General features: G+C 37.1%; 1 protein-coding gene across 7 annotated transcripts in view; it reads right to left on the bottom strand.

The window, feature by feature from the left end:
- Nucleotides 1–19,801, bottom strand: part of WDR7 (WD repeat domain 7) — a 358,780-nt gene that overhangs the window by 251,373 nt on the left and 87,606 nt on the right. For all 7 annotated transcript variants that reach the window (XM_041739724.1, XM_041739725.1, XM_041739719.1 and 4 more), the window contains 2 exons: nucleotides 4,146–4,915; nucleotides 2,581–2,669 (listed from right to left, as the gene is read on the bottom strand). In XM_041739724.1, the coding sequence (XP_041595658.1) occupies nucleotides 2,581–2,669; nucleotides 4,146–4,915 (859 nt within the window). The remainder of the gene's footprint in view (nucleotides 1–2,580; nucleotides 2,670–4,145; nucleotides 4,916–19,801) is intronic.

Here is a 19,801-nt window from a genome sequence, read left to right as displayed (position 1 = left end):
TTTTTTTTAAGAATAAAGTGGGAAGACTTGATCTACCGAATACCAAGTCTTACCATTAAGCTACAGTAATTAAGGCACATGGAAACACAAGCAAATCAATGGGCTCAAACAGCCCCAGAAACAGATCATGTAGAAGAACATTTTATTTATGACAAGGATAGCACTGCAAAGCAGTGGGGAATGACTCATCTCTTTAATAAATCATGCTGGACCAATCTGGTATTGTGTGGAGGGGGAAAAAAAAAGTATACAGGACCCCTGCTTCCCATTATACCCAAAAACGAATTCTAGGCAGATTACAGATCTAAATAAAAAGGGCAAAACAATAAAGCTTCTAAAATAGAAGACTATCCCCATGATATCAGGGTAGGGATATCAGGGTAATTGATAATTGTTAATAATTGTGATAACTGTTGATATCAGGTAATTGTTCTTAAACAGGACACAAAAATATTAATCATAAATGAAAAATTGATATATTAGATTCCATTGAAATTGAAAGATGCTGAATTTCAAAGATAGTGAAAGGCAAATAAATACTTGCAATACATAAGACAAAAGGTTCATATCAAGGACAGTCACAGATCAACCCTTAGAAGTCATTTTTTTTTAAAAGACAACCTAATAGACACACGAGTTGAATACCCACGTCACAGAAGAACATAGAGAAAAGAACGATAAACATACCAAAAAAGCATTCAACCGTAATGGGAAATGGGGAATGTAAATTAAGCACACGAGAGACAACTACATATACATCAAAATGGCTAAAGTGAAAGAGATGGTAAATATTCAGGGTTGGCTGGCCCATCTCATCAGTGGTGTATCAGAGTTCTTCCCATTCTATATCCCAGTCAACCCAGTATTTTCCATCTTTTTTACTTTAGCCATTTTGATAAATATTAAGTCACTCAGGAAAATATGATAGTATTATCGGCTTAAGTTTAAGATAAACATATGTAGTAATTCCACTTTTAGTTAAAGACACAACAGAAATACTTATAATGTACACAATATTCAAATGCAAGAACATTTGCAGAATTATGAAAAACACTGGAAATAATTCAAATGTCTACGATAGGAAAATGGATGAAGAAACTGTGGTCTACTCATTCCACAGAATACTATACAGCAATAAATGAACAATGAAAATGAGTAAACTTCAGTCAAATGCAACATCATCAATAAATCTCACAAGAGAAGCCAAACACAAAAGAACACATACTCCATGACTGACTGAATTCATATAAAATTCAAAGCACAGAAAAACTAAACTATAGTGTTTAGGAATTTAAACTTAGATGGTGTAACTATAAAGTAAAGAAAGGAAGTGATTTTCCAGAAGTCAAGAGAGTAGTTACCTTTGGAAGGGGGCATACAATGATTGGGAAGAACACACAGGCAACTTTCGGCAGGATAACAATGTTCGATTTCTTATCCAAGGACATAGTTACAAGGAAGTTCAGCATGTAAAAATCACTGAGCTACATTTTTCTGTTTTGCACCCTTTTCTATAAATATATTTCACACGTACACAAGTATAAAAAGTTATCTAACCAAACCTTTTCTACAACATACAATCATTTCATAATAGTTTATATAAATTTCAATCAGAGGAAGGGTAACAAAGGGGTGAGCATGTGGGGTTAGAATGAATGATGGGAGTGGGGTAGAGAATGTGGGAGCTTATCTTCCATAATGAGAAGCCAAAAGACAGTGCCTAAAACTAAAAATCAGGCATATATTTAAAGATATTAAAGTAAATACCAAATAATAAGCTAAGAAAGAGAAAAGGACTTGTCCTAGGGAAGAGATAAACTGTAAAAAGCAAAACAATTTTAAAACTTAAAACAAAAACAAAAACCTATGGAAAAAAGAAGACCCTAAAGTCATCACCTACAAGCAAAACCTTCAGCATCCCTTCTCTTGCTCACTTCTTCATTTCTATCACATTCTGAGAGAGTCAGAATTAATTCTCCACCTGAAGGAAAGCTCTCTAAGCAGAAATGACCCCCTACCCTCCAACTCTGGTTGCTTCATTTGCCAATCTTATAATGAATATAAAAGATAATAATGGAAGAAAAAATCAACTTTCTCTGATATCCGCTAATGAAAAAGAAAGCTGTAGACAAAAATTAAGGTATATAATGATGTAAGTAAAAGGAAAGATTTCCACTTGTGGATGACAAGGCATGAACTACTGGCAAACAGCAGAATAGCTACAGTATGAAAATATGAATTTAAACATTTCTAAATGTAGTTTAAAACAGGTATAACTTTTAGACTCAAGATACACACAACGCACTAGTGTTGTCGAGTTAAGGTGCCCTAATGCATAAAAATTAGGTCAAAGACAGTACAATAAAATTATGTGAAATATGTTCATTTATCAATTTCTAAATAAATCTGATTTATTTTTAACTGACATCTTAATTATCCATATTTACATCTGGAATATAACAACTTTTCTCTCTTTTAACAATCTGAGACAAACAAATGTTATGATTATACATTAGCTAAGCCTCCTCAGTTTCTACAGCTGAAATGTCAGGTCAATTACTTAATAAGATTTAATTTTACCTTGTTTAATCTGTCCTTGTACAACATTACTGGATGTCGGAGGGGAACCCCTTGCCTTAGAAAGGTCTGGGGTGCTTGGTCGAGGTGGCCTTTAAAAAGAAGAAAATACACGTATATATACATTCATACTTTCATATTTCAAGAACCATTTAAAATATTAAGCTTTCTAGTTCCAAATGAACTGCAAAAGAAACACGTATGGAACATTTTCAATTTACTATTCCAAAAAGGTCTTTTTATTCCCTCTTTTTCATCCATTAACATTTTCCTTTTCTATTTTTAATATATTAAATGATTAGCAAACATCAAGTAAAAATTTTACGTCTATAATTTGTGCTTTATACTAATTTAAGAAATATTTCTGACCAGTTTTATGTACTACCACTGACAAATATCATAATTAGTCCTTCATTCTTCAATATTAGCATGCTGAGATTTCGGCCCTCCCTATATCATTAGTCCAAATGAATTCATGAATACACTGAGCCTAAAAGAATTCACCCTTAAAATCTGAAAAAGGTAATAAGGCATCAGGAATCTTGGACTCCAGGGGCAATGTGCCTCATTTTGAATTCTGATACCACTTAACTACACCTGTGTGATCTTGGGCACATTACTTAATCTCTGTGTCTCAGTTTTCTTATCTGTAGTAAAAAGATAATAACAGTATCTATCTCATTGGGTTAAGAGCATTAATGAACTACTATCTATAAAGTACTTACAAACAGAACCAGATACAAGGTAAGTACTACTTAAGTATTTGATTATTTAAAATTTCTCAAAATGACCAACTCTCAATAAAGTATAATAAAATCACAGTTTAAAAAGTTGTCTTCATGACTTCTGAAAATAGGTAATAACAAATCAGGTTAGATATTCCTGAAATATTAAAATGTACTCTCCTACAATTAAAAAAGTTGTTTTCTCTCTTTCAATTGAAAATTTCTTATCACACTTTTCACAAAATTCTAAAGATAATCACTGAACACCTATCATTCATTACATATAAACCATAAAGTATTTCAACCAAATATACATTTTGAATGAAATGTCAATGCAAACTTTAAGTATACAATTCTAAGATTATATTTACTGAAGAGTTAGTCTATAATTCACTTATATTTTTTTTAAGATTTTTAATTTATTTATTCATGAGACACAGAGAAAGGCAGAAACAGAGGGAAAAGCAGGCTCTATGCCGGGAGCCTGACGTGGGACTCGATCCCAGAACTCCAGGATCTTCCCCTGGGCAGAAGGCAGGCACTCAACCACTGAGCCACCCAGACATCTCTATTAATTCACTTGTTAAAGCTTAACTGGTATCTATGCCCTCATTCCAAAATTGTTTTTAAATAGCTAAGTAGTATGTTTGAGTAAAGATTAAACTATATAATTTTATCATGCTTTAAATCATGCACGTTGTGTTTTAAAATTTCAAGGGGAAACACTGAGATGACACAAAAACGCTAAGGTGGGCAGAGCCAAAAAAAAAAAAAAAAAGTGAGAAAAATAAAACAGGTTTTATTCTTTTAAAAAAAAAATGTGAGAATAAAATCAAATCACACCTGGTAGGACCCTTCTTCATATGATCACCAATAAAAGTTGCATTGGTCATGCTCATTAACGTATTTGCCAAAGATATGATAGACAGGAGATGTTGTGTGGTGACAGCTCGGGATACTCCGTAAGTTCCCTTTCCTACGCTCTCAGTTGCTGGCAGCTTCCTTCCTATTTCTGCTTTCTCATGTGGCAGTTTACAAGTGGGCTGATTATAGCCAGGAAGCATCAGGGACATATGACCTCCTCTTGATAGGAGACCAAAAGATACTGTACAATGCGGTTTCAGCATGCCAAGGCGATCAAGACAAACTTCATCCAGAACTTCATTTAAACCCCAGGCATGAAGACAGGACATGAACAATTTTGCCGTGTCCATCGTTAAATTATATTCTAATAGGGTTAATGGTTTAGATTTGCTGGCCCGATACTCTGGATCACTCTCTTCTCTTCTCTGCCTCATCATCTCCTCATCCTCCTCTTCATCATCAAGGAGATGTTCCTTTATGTTCTCTTTGATAGTTTCTTTCACTTGTTGGAAGAGAACTGCTGCTCGTTTTCCAGTTAGAAAAGAGCCCCCTTTGTCTGAACTGCCAGATGCTTTTTGCAAATTCTCTGGGGAAATAAGCGCAGTATTCGGCCTAGAGGCTTCTTCAGTCAGGAGTTGAATAATCAACGCTTCCACATCAAAGAAAAGCACATGTATGTCCGGGTCTGTTAGGTTTGTCTTTATTGCTTGAACCATCAGGGAGTTATGAGAATATTTAGGCAAATTTCCCTGTAATAAACATTTTTTAAAAATGGTTATAATATGAAGTGTTTAATTGCATACATAATAAGTAATAGAGGAATTTGAATAGTTATTAGACTGTCTTTTTAGGTACCTCTATCTTTAAAAGTAACACATGAACTTTGCCACGTAGCAGCACATAAAAGATATGAATTTACACAAGAACTTTATGCTGAAACGATTATAAAATGGTCCATTTTTTAAAAACAAGAAAAATGTTTTATTGAAGCAGGTAGTCTTTTTTACTCATAGAAGAGATTAAAGTGTGTTTCAAACACCTGTAAGCAAATTCTCTTTCTGCAAATGAACTACTGGTCCATCTGAAAGAATCCACTTATCATGGCTACTCACCCCGTTAAGTTGCTATACCATCAAATTCCTCCTTTTTCTACTTTACCTTCACTCTCTGTTGACAGATTCTTTTCCCTCAATAGAGAACATGCTCAAGTTTACATAAATTCTAACAAGAAGTGTTATCCTTTAACCATGCTCCCTCTTCTACTGACCTCTCTCCCCCCACCTCTACTGCCCCTTTTAACCAAATGTACAGAAAGTAGTAAGCTAATCCAAGGAAACACTCTTTGCAGTATCTGACATTCTTATTTTTGTTGGGTGAGTGAGAGAAAACCATAAGTGGAAAAAAAAGTTAAAAGCCACCTCTCTGGGCTTCCCTTCCCAGTGAACCTTCTAATTCTGACCATTCTTCTCAGCAGTCAGCAAACCTGAAAAGTCATCCTACTCCCACGTTAAGACTAACACCTGTGGCTCCCCCATTTCCATCATCAGAAGGACCAACCTCCTGGAGTTTCAATCCTCTACTTAAAACAGCTTGTATCTAGATGTCCCATAGCATCTCACAGTCTAAATGTCCTTATGTCCACGATGCCACTGAACCCGCTGTGCCTCCCAGATCATCAGTGGAGAATCATTCCTCTTCCATTCTATCCCCACTATCACTGTACCACATTTGGACACTTATTTTCTCCTCTCACTAGTGTTCACTGCCTCTAGTCTCTACTCCAACACAACTCCACAGAGCCACAAAAGCACAAATCCAACCACATCACTCTTCTGCCAAAAAGCTGCCGTTCTCACGGGTTAGAAGAGAAATGGAGAATACAAATTAAAAGCTAAATCAAAATATAGGTGAATATATCTGATCTCAAGATGAGAAAGAGCTTTTGAAACTCTTAAACTCTTAAATTTAAAATTCACTACAATAAAAATATTAAAAAGAAATCAGAAAATGTCCCAGAAATAAGACTGAAAGAGTTACAATCTATATAAATATTTCTTAAAATTGGCAAGAAAAATACTAATGCCAAAGTAAGAGGGAGAATACCATAAAGATCAAGGACAATTCACAGTAAAAGAAACAGAGTCAATAAATATAGGGAAAAACTAGCTCAAACTAGTTGTCAAGGAAATAACTGTTAAAATAACTACAAGATACCATTTATAAAATTAGCACACAGTAACACTAAAAACTACTTAGATCAGGAGTACAATGAAAATCAAACCCACACACTGCTGGCGTGAATTTAAATAGCAGCCTTTTAGAAGAGCAGTGTGGCAAAATACATTGCAAGGCTAAAGTCAGTTTGATCCAGTGCATTTATTTCTAGAACTCTCTCCTAAATAATCAGAAAGACTGACATGGATTTATGTACAAAGATGTTCAGTGAAATGGTAGCCATTATTTTAAATTGAAGCCTAAATAATCTAACAATAAGGAAAGATAAATAATTTAAGTGTAGCCATATAGTAGAATAAATACTGCAATCACTACAAATCATGCTTTCTGGGCACATTTAACCACATGGCAAAATTTCCTGTTCCATTTTTTTTAATATATACTTTATTTATTTGAAAGAGAGGGAGAGAATGTGTGCACAAATACATGCACAAGGAGGGGAGCAGAGAGGAGCAGAGGGAGAGAAAGAGGCACACTCCTCACTGAGCAGGGACCCAACTCAAGGCTGGATCCCAGGACCCTGAGCTGAAGCAAATGCTTAACCGACTGAGCGAATGAGGAACCCCTCCTGTTCGAATTTTAAGTGAGATAAAATTACACACACACACACACACACACACACACACACACACACAGTGTGGCTCTGATTTCATTTATTTAATGCTTCAGTATGTATCTGACCATGGTGAGAAACACTGGGAAGAAATACATGAATATATTTGTAATTATATTTTGTGATGGAATTATAGAATATTTTTTTCTTTATATTTCCCTATATTTCTTATGGTATACAGTCAATATATATTATTTTCATAATCAGAAAATATGACTCCAGGATAAAATACAAAATCCTTCAGCACAACATTCAAGGCCCTTTACAGTCTGATACCAAATATTTTTCCAGCCTTAACAAACAAGCTCTCATACCATAACCACAGTCCCCCATCCATTAATCGTTTTACTTATTCCTTTGCCCAAAATATTCTTCTTTGTTCTGTTCTCATCCCTTCTCTTCCACCAAGACCCTAATTCTCCCAAGGAAAATTAGTCCACAATGAATCCAGCTCCCATAACATTTTATATCTACTATACATCACAAACACATATGCCTTGGCTGTATTTTATATATTTACATTTTCCTGTACTCTATGGAAACTAACTATGTAACTATGTCTTACTCGTCTTGTGTAAGACAGAGTACCTGGCAGAATGAACAAAGGACATCATTAAAAATTTATAAAATTATTTTAAATTGCTAATCAACTCTGCTACCATAAAATTATAACAAATTCCCGTAACTGGTTTTTCTTCTGTCTCAATCTTCGTCCCATCTGACCATGTTTCTTCCTAGCTGAAGAGGCTTCAATAGCACTTTCTAATCCAAGGATACAATCTCTGCAAAGCAAACACTTCTTTGCAAAGCCCAAAATATCCTCTAAAATATATTGCTGCCTACTCCTCCAATTTCATCTCTACCCACAACACCTATATCTTCTACTACAGCCCAATTAAATCACTTGTATCTTTTTTCTTTTGGATTTTTTAAAATTTATTTGAGAGAGTGCAAGCCTGAGGAAGAGGAGGAGGAGGAGGAAAGGGAGAAGCAGACTCCCTGCTGAGCAGAGAGTTCGATGTAGGGCTTGATCCCAAGACCCCAGGATAATGTCGTAAGTCAATGGCAGATGTCTAAATGACTGAGTCACCCAGGCGCCCCTAAACCACTTGTATCTTCCAGAACCATGTAGTGTCACATGTTTATGCTTTTGCTTATGCCAGGATGATGCTCCTTTCTCATTCTCCTTACAACCGCTTAAGTCAAATTTTACCCATCCTTCAAGAGGCATTTCCCAAATGTTAACTAGATTTCCCGTGGTGATCATTCTACAATATATACAAATACCGAATCATCACGTTGTAAACCTGAAACTAATGTAACGTTGTACGTCAATTATACCTCAATTAAAGAAAAATGTAAAAAAAGTCTCAAGTGGCTGCTCTTTCAAAAATTATTTCCATAATTATTACTAATTCTGCCTCCTTTGCTTAAAACTCTGCTCTGAACTGAATCAGTTTAAAGGAAAGTGGGAAATAATTTCTATACCACAGCTGAAGAATCTAAAGAGTGTAATATAAATTTATAGTATATAAAATATGACTTAAAAAAAACCAAGATCTGCATTTTATTCCCATATTTAATTCATTTGTTAGGCATTCGCCTGTGATTGTGCAAGATACTGGAGATACAAAGGCAAATAAGATGACTTTCTAGTCATGGAATTCAAACCTCACAAATAATGAATGACATGTAAAGACACTATGACAATACAGTAGGAATGGTCCTCTAAAGAGAGGAGGATTGCAAGGTACAATAAGGGACACAACAGAGAAAGCACCAACTCCACCTTGGGTGACCAGGGAGAGCTTCTCTGAAGGGGTAACTATGAAAGGGCAGAAAGATAGCAAAATGTAAAAAAGGATTAAGGCAGGAGATATGACAGGTTGGATGTTGATGAAGCCACAGATGACCAAGAGAAAGAATGCTGACGAAGGGTCGGTTCTGAGAGCACAGAGGTTCACACAAAGGCTTCTGAACTTCATCTTGGAGGCTCGGGAGCCATTAAAGCAGTGCTCCTCTCAGAATCATCAGGGCTATTTGTTAAAATACAGGTTCCTGGGCCTGATACCAAGCCTGGATCAGTATGAATAGATCTGGATGGATCAGAATCTGCCTAATGAGAACTCAATGTCATGCAGTAAAGTTTGAGAACTATCACCTAAAAGCCTTAAGAGAGTGGAAGGACATGATCAAATTTAATAGATGTTTATCCACCAGCAATGTTGGCTGAAAAGAAGATCAGAGTCATGAATATGAATTGGGAGGAAACAGAAGCCATCCAGATGAGGGAAGATAAAAGTATGCAACAGTACTGAGAATGTAGAAGATGGGAAGGGGTGAAGAATGCGTACATTACTCTTTTATTTCTAACACCACTGTGCTTCGTATCTGTTTTTTAAACGCTGAAAGTGTAATACAAAAATTATGTTAATCTGAATGATAAAAGTTATTTATAATACATTATATCTAAAATATTCTTGATATAAAAATTATTAATATTGATAGCTAAGTTGCTGCTATAGCCCCAGCACTATGCTGGGGAATACAGTTCATTATATCACAGAAAAAGATAAAACATTCTCTTACATCAACTTTAGGTACACAGACATGTATGTCACTATGTATGAGGGAACATCACATAAAATTGAAAGCCAACCACAATACATTAGTAAATATTGTCTTTCCAGTAAAGATCTACAAAATTCTATTAGGAGAAAGGGAGATCATTACTACCAAAAAATGTAAGATCAAACATGTTTGGTAAGGAACTTATTGAGGCAGCAAGAGTGGCCTGAAGAAAAAAGAATGCAAGAGTGAGGATACAAGGTCGGCTTTTAATCTCTCTCCTCTGATGTCAACCACATCTGGGCCCCTTTCAGCACCCCGAGATCTGCTCTGGTACTGTCTCTTCCCGGAGGTGCACCAGAAGAAAGCCCATGTGTGTGGACAACTGAAAGGTTATCTAGTGTCTGGTACCATGATATCTGGATGTGATTGTGTGCAGCTCCTCTTATCACAACCTCTCCGTGCTGATTGTGTCACTGTGGCAAAAACTACCTACAAGCAAGCCACAGTCTGAAAAAGAGAATGAAAACAGAAAGCAATAATAAAAGCAGGTGAAAACAGGGAGACTGAAGGGGAAAAGGAGAAAATGACTCATCCCCAAGCCCTGCATATGACCTCAAGTACCTGACAATGGATTTTACTGACTTACAGGCTTATTACAATAAAATGTAGATAACCAGCAAAGTTGTAAGGTAAGACTTTAGCTAAATGCATGGAGATGGCAGTTGATCATAGATACACTTGATATTCTAATATTTCACACTAAGATTAGCTACAGGCAAATGAGCAGAAATATCTATCAAACTGCAAGGATCTCTTAGCTTAATCATAAGACAATCAAATCCAGAGCAAATGAATTTATTCAAATCATCTTACAGTTAACAATTTCACATACAGGCTACCTAATCCTGGAAAGTCTTTAAAAGGAATGTTAGGGATCTCTGGGTGGCGCAGCGGTTTGGCGCCTGCCTTTGGCCCAGGGCGCGATCCTGGAGACCCGGGATCGAATCCCACATCAGGCTCCCAGTGCATGGAGCCTGCTTCTCCCTCTGCCTGTGTCTTTGCCCCTCTCTCTCTCTCTCTCTCTCTCTCTGTGACTATCATAACTAAATAAAAATTTAAAAAAAAAGGAATGTTAATACGCTTGCTCTGTCACCTTTATTAAGAACATTTGAAATGTATGCTTGCAAATTCCCTTTTACATCATCACAGCAGAAGATTAAATTCAATGAATATTTGTGGAGTGTCTATTATATGTAAGATGCTTGTAAGAAAATAAAGCCTTTGTACTTACTTGAAAAGGGGCAACAAGAAAAGCTAAATTATAAAATATATACAAATGAAACGGTCTCATTTGCTAGTAAATTTGCTAGTAAAATTCAACAGTAAGTGCAAAAGACATACAACGTACTTAAAAAGCTAGTAAGACAGATGTATCTGACATTTTCATTTTAAGGGCTAAGCCCATTACAGCGTTGTATTTTCTGTATAGAGGAAAATACAGATTTAGCCATTTCAAATACTAAATAAAGAACTTGACTTAAAATATTACATAAATGCAACAATAGAAAAAAATTGTTGGATTGCTTGTTCAGCACTGCAAGTGAACCTGTAGCAATCACATTAAGAGTAGCAAGTAAAATTGTACTGCAAGTGAAAAACCCAAGGAAAATGACAGAACTATGAACAGGAGATGAATCTTTATTCAAGCCCAGCATTTTTCAGCATATCCACACACATGCATACCATAAGCAGCACCCCAGCAACAAGAAAACAACTTACAATCTGCAGAGGAGAAAATGATGCATCCTTGTTATAACATTTATTATTATTATGTATGTGAATATATGCTAGGTTAAATCATGTCTGCTGAAACACCTGGTAGCTTTGTCCCCTAAAACCAACATTAAAATTATATTTTAAGCATATGTCATTTTATCTGATGATTTAGAGAAATTTAGAATGTTGGCAATAATTTTACTCTTGCATCGGGATCCCTGGGTGGCGCAGCGGTTTGGCGCCTGCCTTTGGCCCAGGGCGCGATCCTGGAGACCCAGGATCGAATCCCACATCAGGCTCCCGGTGCATGGAGCCTGCTTCTCCCTCTGCCTGTGTCTCTGCCTCTCTCTTTCTCTCTGTATGACTATCATAAAAAAAAAAAAAAAATTAAAAAAAAAATTAGAAAAAAAAAATTTTACTCTTGCATCATTCACTTCAGCAGTCCTGATTTTTAAACTTATTTATTTCTGAATCATTTTCTAAAGTCACAGTTTTCAGGACTATTTCTAAAGTTACCTAGTAAGATAATTCCTTTTCCTGAGAAAGTGTGGAGTCCAACCTATAGTACCAAATAGTACAGATTTCTACTTAAAGTTGATTTATACCAGTGAGCATTAAGCATCAGCTGATTTTGATGCTGTGTGAAGCAGATGAGTAAATGATTAAAAAAAAAAAACTAATTCTAAATCTGCTTTGAAACCAGAGATCAAGGATACACAAGACTAGGAAATGTTATATATATAATCTAACACACAGAGGTACATGCATCTATAAATAGCAACCGAGTCCTAAAATAGAATATAGGAAAAATATGTACTTGACAAATAATAATATAGCGTTTTATAAAGTAATGATTGAGGTGTCATATTTCTAATGCATGGTCTAAATAATTTTTGATTTCTTAAGTATAGTATAAAGAACTGGTTTATCACCTAAGAATATTTTGGTAGGAAAAATTAAAAATTTTATTCTTGATTATAGATAGGATATTCTACTGAATAAAGATCTTTAAAAGAATTTGATACATAATATTAAATGCAAAAGGTTTGAATAAAAAAACACACTGATATCTTAATGTGCTTTTAAAATGTTCTAAAATTAGCCAAGGGAAAAATCCCACCATTTACTATAAAAATATATGGTTTAAATGTTAATGATTTTAAGTACAGTTGACACTTGAACAACATGAAGGTGAGGGGCACAGAGTCCCCTTCTCCCCTCATGTAGCAGAAAATCTCAGTATACTTCTGATCCCCAAGAACTTAACAATTAATAAATATATTGTATGCTATATGTATTAGTGTATTCTTGCAATAAAGCTAGAAAAAAAATCATAAAGAAGAAAAAACATTTATAATACTGTACCATACAAAAAAAAAAACACATATAAATTGACACAAACAGTTCAAACTCTTGCCATTCAAGGTCCCTTGTATTAGAAAAACGGAAGGGAGGGAGGAAGAAAGGGAAGCGATCAAGAAAATGTGTTAAGACTGAAATGGGTATTTGGTGCCCTCTGCTGTTGTACTGCTGTTACTTAATACTCATAGGGTAATAAGAGTTCTTTATCAGAGACAGAGAAAGTTAAAATTAGACCACATTAAAAAAAAAAATTAGACCACATATTTATCTTAAATATTTGATTTGGAATAGGAGATTTTATGAATTGGCATGGATGACAATATATTCATTGATGTTATTTCACTTCCATGTGTTTTCATTAAAAAGCATAAACCAAAAAGGGATATTTAACCTGTTTGAGAGGTTTTAAGATTTGATACTATACAATAATTTATGTCACATGACATAAATAAAATGTAAATTACTCAAAAGTTAAATATATGTATTAATATAAACGCTTAGATCATATCTTTTATAAAGATGATATCTTCTAAAGGTATCTGTATAGGTCATCTCTTACTAAATGTTTGAATAACAATAATATCCAAATGGTATTAATATATTAACAAATTAGAAGATTAATATATTAAAGTTCCATAACACCAGCACAAGAGACTAAGCCGCAACTCGTCCCAAATGGCCAAGTCACCAAAGTCACAAGACCAGGAGCCATGGGGGCTGGGGCACCCCCCTCCTTCATTAGAGAAGTCTTTGTATGATTCACATAACATCCCCTGCACCAATTCTTCTGTCTCCTAAACAGAGGAGAGAGGCTGCAAACAGAGAACAGGTAACACAACAGTATTCCCTTCATTGGTAAAACAGGGACAATAAAACCCAGCTCATTTTATCTCAAATGGATGTTAAAGACACATGTGAAAGTAACTGGAGTAAAGAAACTGTTAAAAAAAAAAAATAGAAAAAAAAAATAGAAAAGAAAGAAAGAAAAAAACAAGCAAGCAAGCTGTTAAAAAAAAAAAAAATGCTCCTAGGCTAATTATCCTTCTGGGTATTCCAAATCCTTAACACATTTGTGAATGACTGAAATGAGAGGATATTCTGGAAAGCCAACTTGCTAAGAAAAAAGCTAAGACTAATAACGGCAAAATGTACAGGAGAAAAAGAAAACAGCTTTAATCCACCCACAGTCACGGTGGTGAGCAATCTCAAATTTCAAAAATACACCCAAGCAGATTCTTACCTGTTTTTCACCCTCTTCTCTCATGGCTGCCAGCCTGGCACACATCTCCCCATGCTCTCTCTGGGCACTCACTGTCCCCACCCACAGGGCACAGCGTCTTCTCTGCCTGGGATGCTCTTCCACACTTTGCCTTTTGAAACCAAGCCTCTACACAAATGACTCTCTTCAGAGAAGCCTTCCCAACATCTCATCAGGTCAGTCTTCTCCCAAGGGCTCTCTCCCACTTGGCTCATACCTTAGGTAATACAAAGCTCATCACAATTCTGCTCATGAGAGCAGGAACTCCTCAACACCAGGACCTGCTGGGTGTGGAAGTGATTCATGCATTCTCCAGCTGTTCCAGCTCAGGGACCAGCTTATACTACACACTCAAGTTAAGTAATTCATGCACTCTCCAGCTGTTCCAGCTCAGGGACCAGCTTATACTACACACTCAAGTTGTGCGGAATGAATGAAACAGTCAATCACTCAAATCAAGAGTATTAAACTAGTGCGTGCTGAATACATACTGTGCTAAATGTGTGAAAACATGTTGCCCATTTGACTTCATTACAACCTTCTTGCCTCCACTTTAGAGCTAAAAACAAATGGAAGCCAAGAGGCAAGCCATTCCATCACACAGGTTGCAGAGCTAGTTGAGGGCTAGGATGTAGGAAGTCAGGATCCTCTGGTATCTGCCAGAAATGTATTTTTAGGTATCAAGGGCTTCTCAGCATTAGTTCTGCAGAGATTCTAGTGATAGAGGTGAGGAGAGATGAATCCACTCCATATTAATCAACCTTCAAATTCTGGGTTATTCACAGTGATTGAATGAACAGTTTGTGCCAGGCACTGGAAATATAAGGAACAATATCAAACAGTCCTCCGAGATCTCAGCCAGAGATGACTTACCCCTCGTCCTCAAGGGACATCTGGCAACGTCTGGAGACATCACTGTCAGTCACAACTGGGAGAGGGTGCTAGAGGCATCTAGTGGTTTGAGGCTGGGGATGCTGCTCAACATGCCACAGGGTACAAGACAGCTCCCAGAACAAAGAATTATCCAGCCACAAATGCCAACAGTGTTGAACTTAAGAAACCCTGACACAGAAACAGATGTGTAAACAAACTGATCTTGTTTCAGGTACTGGTAAAAAAAAATTAATACTGGGACAGAGATGTAAAGCACATGCCAGATGATCAGAGAAGATCCGAATGACTGCTAGACAGGGTGGCATTACCTGAAAACTTCAGGCCTCTTTACACAGACAGTGGTCACAGAACTGAGGCCTGTGGGAGCACAAGGAGGTAGCCAGGTGAGTGGGAGCTAGCCAGGGGAAGCTTCCCAGGTGAAGGTGGTGGAGGAAGCACCGATATTCCAGGCCCAGCAATTGGTAAGTACTACATTCATCAAAATACAGACCAGGGAACCAAATTACAGTGCACTGTGGAAAACTGAAATCCCAATTTATGCTGACAAATCCCCTCCTTTCTTCTTTTTCCTACCTCTTTCTTCACACCCATCCACTGCCTTGAGAAAACAGCACTCTCACCCAAGACTGACTACTTCCGAGTGTGAGTGTAATTATGAAAAAATGGGCATCTTCATACAAACTCAGAGAAAGATGTGTGGAAGATCACAGAAAGACCTCTGGATACATTGTCAATTCCAGGCTACTGAGAGCACAGTATGGAATTTCAACCACAACCACTACAACTACCCATTCTTCCTATCCTTGGACACTGCAATGAACCGCCTCCCTGAGATGACTGTCTGATTAATATATTTCTATCCAAGGTTAACTGTAGGGCCTGCAACCCCAAGTCAGTGATTTTCAACTTATGGTCTGGATCCATGGGTGGGCAAGGGGCTTCCTAATGGATTTAAGGAGAATTCCAAGTCCAAGGGCAAATGACACAATGTTAAACATGGAAGAACCACTTGGTAAAAAAAAAGTGAGTTACTACAGTTATGTGTGCTAATTATGCTACAGGTGCTATTTTTATAGTTTACTATTTATAATTTGAAATTAGTAGAGGACTACAGCTTTCTAGACTTTCAGTACTAAATTCAGATGTTACACAGTCACAAGATGCAGAGCATTGGTACAAAGATTCTACTGCATATGAACATACAAAGTGCCCATAAAGGGACATTTTGATATCAGCACATCATAAGTGCTGGTTTTCGACTACTGTTATTCTTGCTTCTAGATAAGTTCTCATTAGCTTCATTACTTTGTTGGCTTTTTTTATTTGCATCAAAGATGTTTTGCACTATTAATTTCTAAAAACAAGAATAAGACATGTTTGAGTCTTATTATTAAATCAGATCCTCAATCCCTGTTCCCCAATCAGCAGGCCAGAGGGCACTGCCCTCTCTTCTCACAGAGTCCTCACCCACTGAAAAGCAAGTAGTACTGGGAAAGTGGGCTTCAGGGTCTTCCGTGCTGAAGACGGAGACCATACTTGCCCTCCCAACTCCATGGCTGTCTCAACTCCAGTCCACTTCAGCTGAATGTGTCCTCACCTCAGAAATCTTGAGTGTTAGTATCTCCACACTGAGCACAATCTTCTCTCGTTCCAGATCTTCCACCTTACCTGCTCTTCCACCTTCCAAAGCAGTGGTTCACATACTGCTGCATGTTAGAGTCACATTCCCAATGCGCAGGCTGCATGAATACCAATTCAATTACAAAGCTCGTGAGGAAGAGCCAGGCACCAGTAGTTTTTAAAGATCCTCGGATGATTGCAATTTGCAACAGTTTGGGAACATTATCATAGTGGCATTCAGTCCTCAGATTCCACAATTTTTTCAAAAACTATCATCAGCCTCATGCTCTTTCACTAACAATCCCAGAACCTCTGGTTAATCATACCAATCTCTTACAACTACCCTCAATGCCCTTTAACCTCTGAATTACAGAACTGCAATTCAGGAGCAGTAAAATTACCTTCCACTTTTTCCTGTATCTTTTGCTATAGCTAATTACAGCCCGTTACAACTACAAATTCACAGTCAATCCTCCTACTCATCCCTAGCTTCCCCTCTCCTTTCCTCATCTCCTCCTCTCTTGTCAAGTCCCTACCTGGGTTCTTACTTCCTCCCCACAAACAATGTTACTTCTTAGAGAAATGTGAAGGTTTTAGGAATGTTCTCTCTTCAACTCCCAACCCCTATGCACAGAAATATATACCCACAGAAATATATACCCACCCAGACATCCAGTATGCCCTCCCTCTCTTCATTTCAGAAAATAAAGTTTTTCTACTCCAGGTCAAAGCCAATTGCCTTCCCTCGGCCTTTGCAATCTGCCACTCTCTCATCCCCTGGGAAGCTAGCGTCATCAATTACCTCCTCTCCTTCCTAATCTAGATGTTCCTCTCTCTGTCTCTTTAACCCGAATCCACAAATATTCTCACCCCTTCCAAACTGCATTTTCCTCTAGCTATTCTTTCTCCTTTCCTGATCAAACTTTTCAAAAGTATCCTACATGTGCTATTTCTATTTCCACACTTCCCATTCACTCCCGAACCCACCACACTCAAGTTTCTGCCCCCAACACCCTGAAGAGATGTTCCTGGAAAAGAGTACTGATGACCCCATTGACAAACACATTTCAGTCCTTCCAATACTGAACATTTATTGCATTTGATACAGTAATCACTCTCTACCCTTCTCAAAACTCTGGATCCCCTCAGTCTGCAAGTCAGCACCTTCTCTTGACTCTTCTCAAACTCTTCACCCTTCTCCAAATCGTTTCCACTTTCTCCCCTTAAGGTTAGTATCCCAAGAGTCTACCTCAGCCCATTTGCTACCTCTGAATAATCTCATGGGCTTCCACGGTCTTAAGTACCAAGTGTCCATTGGAAATTCCAACGCCACATCCTTCCATCATATACAAAGTAACTCATCATCATACCCCACAAAATCTGTTTTTACATTCAATATTACACTCAATGGAGTCAATTCCTATTTAATCACCCAGTCAGAAAACCTGTGAGTCAACCTCATCACCTGTACCTAATTAGTCACCAGATGCTGTCAAACATCACTCCCAAACAATTCTTGGAATTTATATTATTCTACATTCTCGGGATCCCTGGGTGGCGCAGCGGTTTGGCGCCTGCCTTTGGCTCAGGGCGCGATCCTGGAGACCTGGGATCGAATCCCACGTCGGGCTCCCGGTGCATGGAGCCTGCTTCTCCCTCTGCCTGTGTCTCTGCCTTTCTCTCTCTCTCTGTAACTATCATAAATAAATTAAAAATATATATATTCTACATTCTCTCCTATCTGTTGCACATACTTGCTCTCATTTAAATTTTGAAGGAAGGATTCTAATGCTCTTTTGTTCTTTTAAAGTATGAAAGCCACTGAGGTAAAAAATAAAGTTTAAGCACCTTCACATGGTAAGCATGGATCGGCCTCATTTCACGCCACTTCCTGTCTCTCCTCTCTTCAATCCTCCAGCATTGCTGAACATACATGGTATTCTCCACTTCTCTCTTTCATCTGCCATTCCAGAACATTTTGCAAACCCACCTCCATCCATCACCTGACTACATTCTACTCATTCTTCAACGTCCCCTCCTCCAAGAAGCCAATCCTGATCACCTCAGCAAGTCCAGGTCTCTGCAATATTTTCTGCATTTATCACAGCTATCTCACTTACTCCACTGCATTGTATTCATCTATTTATATTTCCTGAGGGTAAGTATCATGTCTTATTCATTTTGGCTCTCCAGGGCCAAACACAGTACCTAGTAGTCAATAAATGTTTACTGAACTAGACTGATTCAATTATTTTCTAACAGAGGCTATAAAAGTCAAGAAGTTTGAAAATCTTTTATATAGTCTAATAAAGAACAGATATTTCAAGTATATTAGAAGAAATTATCTCTTACCCAAGGTACTAACACATTAATATGTAGCGACAAATATTTATATTTCTAACAAATTACTTCAAAATACCTTCAAGTTCCCAAATAAGAGTTAAATACAAAGTATCATACACAAGGGCTGGAAAGATCTGGCTATTGAAAAGGTCATAGGGTTAAATCTATCTAGTGTTCCTATTCTCTCAGCAGTCTGCCATTTGATTTATTATGTGAGATGGTAAAAGGAATTTCTCCTTCGCTGTATTTCACATACATTGCACAACAATCTAAATTTCTTCTCGAGTACAGTGTGGTTTGTTAATGTACTTCCAAGGAGAAACAAAGTGTTCTGAAATTAAAACCATCATAGAAAAGACCATTTTTTTCTTGGTTCAGAATAATATGATGAATTACACTTAATATGAACTATGAATTCCACCCATAAATCCATTGAACACCTATTACGCACAAGGCAGAGGGCCAACAAGGCACTAGAGCCACAGGGCTTAAGTTTCAGTAAACGGGGGTTCCCTTATATATGTCATATTTGATGGTATTATGCAATGGTCACAGTAAATTTGGTCCTAATTTATGGATCCTTAAAAAAAGGGAAGAGAACTAAAAATCCTATAATCACCAAAAATTAAGTTCAATTAAATATGTAGTTAGTTTTGAGAGTTTACTTTTATTCCTTAAGGTATTCATAGTAACAAACTTTGTTACCACTGACTGGAGAAAAAGTTGGAAAAATAACCTGAGTTGGAAATCTTCAAAGCATTCATTCCAAACTCTAGGAAATATCCACACAAGATGCAAGTGCACATGGGTGCATGCACGCGCGCGCGCGCACACACACACACACACACACACACACAACCTACATGTAGCGTACATTCTACACATGAGAGTCCCATGAATGTGGGGTAAATATGGAGAGAGAATAAGGTACAACAGAATCAGGACAGAAATACGTGAACCACC

This window comes from Vulpes lagopus, chromosome 24 (assembly GCF_018345385.1).
Source record: "Vulpes lagopus strain Blue_001 chromosome 24, ASM1834538v1, whole genome shotgun sequence".
NCBI classification, from domain to species: Eukaryota; Metazoa; Chordata; class Mammalia; order Carnivora; family Canidae; genus Vulpes; species Vulpes lagopus.
The sequence above is the reverse complement of the archived record's forward strand: the minus strand, read 5'-3'. Positions and strand labels throughout refer to the sequence as shown.